This window comes from Teleopsis dalmanni, chromosome X (assembly GCF_002237135.1).
Source record: "Teleopsis dalmanni isolate 2A chromosome X, ASM223713v2, whole genome shotgun sequence".
Classification (NCBI taxonomy): domain Eukaryota; kingdom Metazoa; phylum Arthropoda; class Insecta; order Diptera; family Diopsidae; genus Teleopsis; species Teleopsis dalmanni.
This window is the reverse complement of record NC_051848.1, coordinates 44625772-44629826: the sequence shown is the minus strand read 5'-3', so window position 1 is coordinate 44629826 and position 4055 is coordinate 44625772. Positions and strand designations below refer to the sequence as shown.

The following is a 4055-nucleotide window of genomic DNA, read 5'->3' as shown; positions in this document are numbered from 1 at the left end:
TATTAAATTAAACCTCTTCCGCGTCTAATATGAAGGCGGGAAGAAGAAAAAAAACACTCATACGCCCAAGTCTTTTGAATGTGATGTGATACTCCTTATAAGCGTTTCGGTTTGTATAGTCAAGGCAGTGAGGCACAGTGGAAATATGCGGCAGTTATTATTAATTTGCTACTCCTTTCGCATCATTTTCGAGACATTTGCGTTTAATTCACATATAAAATGTGTCAGTCTCAATATGTTTTACAATGTGCTCATGTCTCACTCGGAACGGAAAAATTCCCATACTTATAAATCTGCTTTGTCATCATAAAGTTGAATTAGTTACGCAAAAATGATGCTTAAGTGTCTGATAAATGGTTTTTTCGTCGGAGTCAACGATATTTCAGTTTCTGTCTTAGGCCTCCTGTGTGACGTCCTCGTCCTTTGCGACTCGCTCCGAGTCAACGTGGCACGAAAATTCGAAGGAAATGTGTTTAAAATCCGCATTAAGCATTTCAACTTTTTTATGCTCGCATTATTTTATATTGTTTTGTTATCGACAAAATGTCGCAAAAATTTCTTATGAAACATTGATTGTGGATTTGACGGAAATTCAATGCAATTTAAGCTTAAAGCACTAATAAGGAATGGAAATTTCTGCTTATTTTGAGGATGGAATCCTATTTGATAGAATTTTTTTAAATTTAATGAAATAAGCAATAAGTACATTTATCTCTTTTTATATTTAAAGAAATTGAATATTAAAATATTTTATTTAGAATTTTTTACTTTTCTTATTAAAATTTATAAAAATTGTACAAAGATTTCTGGGTATTTACTCTGCGCTGGTAATAGATTCAAAAACATCTGCGTTTTTTTTATATACGTAAATATATTCAATATTTTAAAAGGTGTTTTTAGACATCTTTTAAAATAATTATTATAGAAAAGATATTCAAAAGAATAGAATGCAAAAGTTACGAGAAATTGGTTGAAGTGGCGGTGTTGTATATGGTACCACAGGAATAACGTTGGTTCGTACATAGGCTGAAAGGGGTTCCGAAAGTGTTTGATTTTCTCCTAGTTAGACCAAAAGTGTAAAAAAATGATGAGAAGGCTTGAAGAAACGAGTTACACCCATGCCAAATAAATTAAGGAGTATTGGCAGAAGAAAAATGTATGCCTCATAACTCAGATCAAATATCGAATAGAGATTGTAGTGTGATAAATATAAGAATAAGCGTCATGTAGTCAGTCGAGGTGTTACCGCGCAAACGGAAGTACATGAACATCAATTCAAGTCATTTTAGATTTATCGTAAAACAAAGAATTGGAAAAGATAGTACCGGTAGAATTGCGTTTCGTGATTTACAGATTTGCAGAATTGCGTGCCAGTGGAATCCTTTGGCAAAGATTCTGCTCTCAGAAAGGCCTAAATTCTTCCATTTAAATTGTCGAAAAAGTATTCGGTCACCTTGTTTTTGGCGTAGAACACTCGTACTGCTTATTTATACCGGTACTGGATTTATGTACTTTATTCCTAAACTCATATAGTTATGAATACATGAGTACTTTATATTAATTCAAAAAGCAAAATGAGGGTTGTCTTGCTGGTAAACATCTTTGACTACAAGTAGGAAATGAACGCACTTTTAACAAAATAGCCAGTACAGTGACCAGGTCTTGAATAATTGAAACATGCATGTATTTCGATACGGAAAGAAAATTCATAAGTAAGAGATATGCGCTGCCGGAAGCATCGAATAGTACCTATGAAGTACCTATAGTGCTGTAGGGATAGGGAAAGATGGGTTCCCAAAATTAGTTTTTGTATTACTAAAATTTTTATATTGGAAAAAAAGTTCATGGTTCACATTTTTAAATATTTTGCTATCTTAAATATTTATTATGCCTACTTTATTTAACAAATTTTTTTTTATATGGCTATGAAATATATATTAAGCACCACCGAAGACACGTTCGAATGATGAAAATAACTGATTAGGCTTTAATCAGAAGATGAATAGTCATTATGTTTACATAGTAATGCTGTTTGAACTCTAACTTAGGTTCTACTCTTCCAGCGTCGTTATAAGCTGATCAATAAGGATATCTACTAAAACATTGGTCGCCATCTTAGTGTCAATAATTGGACTTTAAAAAGATTTATATGAGATGGTATAATTTTTAATGGCAGGGCGTACTTAAAAAGTCGCCAAAGTCATTTCTTCACTTTTATTCTTGAAGTAAATGAACCTCACAGATATACTAAATTAATTGATGAAATAGATTATCAAGGCTTTCAACTAGTTAAAGCAGATTTCAATTGATTTTTTTAAGGTTTTAAGTTTTCTTTTACTCCATACTTTTTTCTTCATTTCGAGTAAAAATCATTTTTATTTCTCATAATTTCTAAAGAAGATTTTAACTTTTTTCTATATTTTTAATAAATTTAACAATAAATCTTCAATGAATTGAAAAAATATTCTACTTAAGTATCATCACTTACTTACTTACTTAGTTGGCCATTATAGACGTGAGTTGTGTCCTTGACCACGTCAGCTCGTTCAGTTGCTTGTTGTCGCCAGTTGGTAATACAGAGCGCCCCCAAATCGTTGGTTACCTGATCCTTTCACCGAAAATGCAAAAAGGATCCTCTACCGCGTTTTCCACGTACAAGAATTACCCCAAACACTTTTCTAGCTGGAGCACTTTCTTTCATTCGCATGACATGACCAAACCAGCAATATGACCACACCAAATTTTAGATTATACATATTGTATATACACCTAGACTAATCAATCATATTTATCATATTTTTGTATAGATTTTGTATGAATTATATATAAAAATGGCATGTCTTGCTGCATATTAATCGATTTACATACAATAGCCTAAATATACCATTAAAATCGATTTTAGTTTCAAAATTTATTATTGTTAAAATTTTATCAAAGCAATCAATGAAAATTGTATTTGAAATTAAAAAATTTACTATATCAAATATTTTATTTTTAAAATTTATTAAGTTAATATATTTGCAGTACATAAAATTCATAAAAATTGCAATTGCATTGTAAAAAATATATAAAAATTCTTTGTCATGGTTTCGATTTTTTTTTGATTCGTCATTCTGTAATTACAAAATTTTAAAAGTGAAATATACAAAATGTTTAGGAACATATTCTCCAGCGCTGTCAGGTCTATGGCCACTAAGTAAAAAATTCCACAAATATTCTGAATAAATTAAACACATATTTATAATGGTTATATTTTACAGAACTCCAAATTATTTTTTTAGTCATCGATCCAATGAAGACAAATATAATGAGGATCGTTATTTTAATAAGAAAGATGCTGAGCTCCTAAAACAAATCCGAGATAACGGAAAGGTCGTGATACAGGATAAAGCTCCGGAATGTCCAGATGATGCTGAACAGAATGTAAGCAAACCGGTGTCCGTGCTTATTCTCAGGAATACTTGCTGTACAAGCAAGTACAAAGACAAGGGTGAAGAAGCTTACTTTATTAATGAGGTAATATATTATACTAACCATACTGAATCTTATTTAATAAGTTTGCAATGATTAGAATACAGAATGTATAAGGAACCTAAAGAAGAAATGTTCGGACTCTGAGAAGGACTCTACTAATGATATACCAGTACCTATTCCCGATTTAGAGCAATCATAAAGGACTATGGTAGCTCAGCATTTTCTTATCTGCCAGAACTGACAGCGCCTGCTAAGAATCCGTTCCACAGACATTTTTCCCGAAAAATTATATTTAATATTTGGTAAAAGTGTATTATGTTTGGCGATTATAAAACATATTTTTTGTACTGTTGACTTGTGAATAAATAATATAACATCCCCAAACATGTTTAGTAATGACTACGAATAGCTTTGATATTATGAACGACTAATGTATAACATATTCAGCTAAGTTATAGTGAATTTTTAAGTAACGAAATCAATTCACTAAATAACAAATATTTAGATTGATCTCATATTCACAACTCTTTGTTTCAAAACTCTATCTTTTTCGTATTTCTTTTCTTTTCCCTGAACTTGGA

At 31.0% G+C, this 4055-nt stretch overlaps 1 protein-coding gene across 1 annotated transcript; it reads left to right on the top strand.

Annotated features, from left to right (window-relative positions):
• The first annotated feature begins 3083 nt into the window (after positions 1-3083).
• On the top strand, positions 3084-3849 carry LOC119662096. Its single transcript, XM_038071646.1, has 3 exons — positions 3084-3196; positions 3261-3516; positions 3572-3849. The coding sequence occupies exons 1-3, from the start codon at positions 3150-3152 to the stop codon at positions 3671-3673; spliced, it is 405 nt and encodes a 134-aa protein (XP_037927574.1). The 5' UTR covers positions 3084-3149; the 3' UTR covers positions 3674-3849.
• Positions 3850-4055: the final 206 nt, after the last annotated feature.

Bases quoted from the DNA above. Each gene is read 5' to 3' on its own strand.
- LOC119662096 (XM_038071646.1), top strand. From the start codon at position 3,150: ATGTTTAGGAACATATTCTCCAGCGCTGTCAGGTCTATGGCCACTAA. The intron at 3,197-3,260 runs GTAAAAAATTCC...TATATTTTACAG, and splicing joins GTCAGGTCTATGGCCACTAA to AACTCCAAATTATTTTTTTA. The intron at 3,517-3,571 runs GTAATATATTAT...TGCAATGATTAG, and splicing joins AAGCTTACTTTATTAATGAG to AATACAGAATGTATAAGGAA.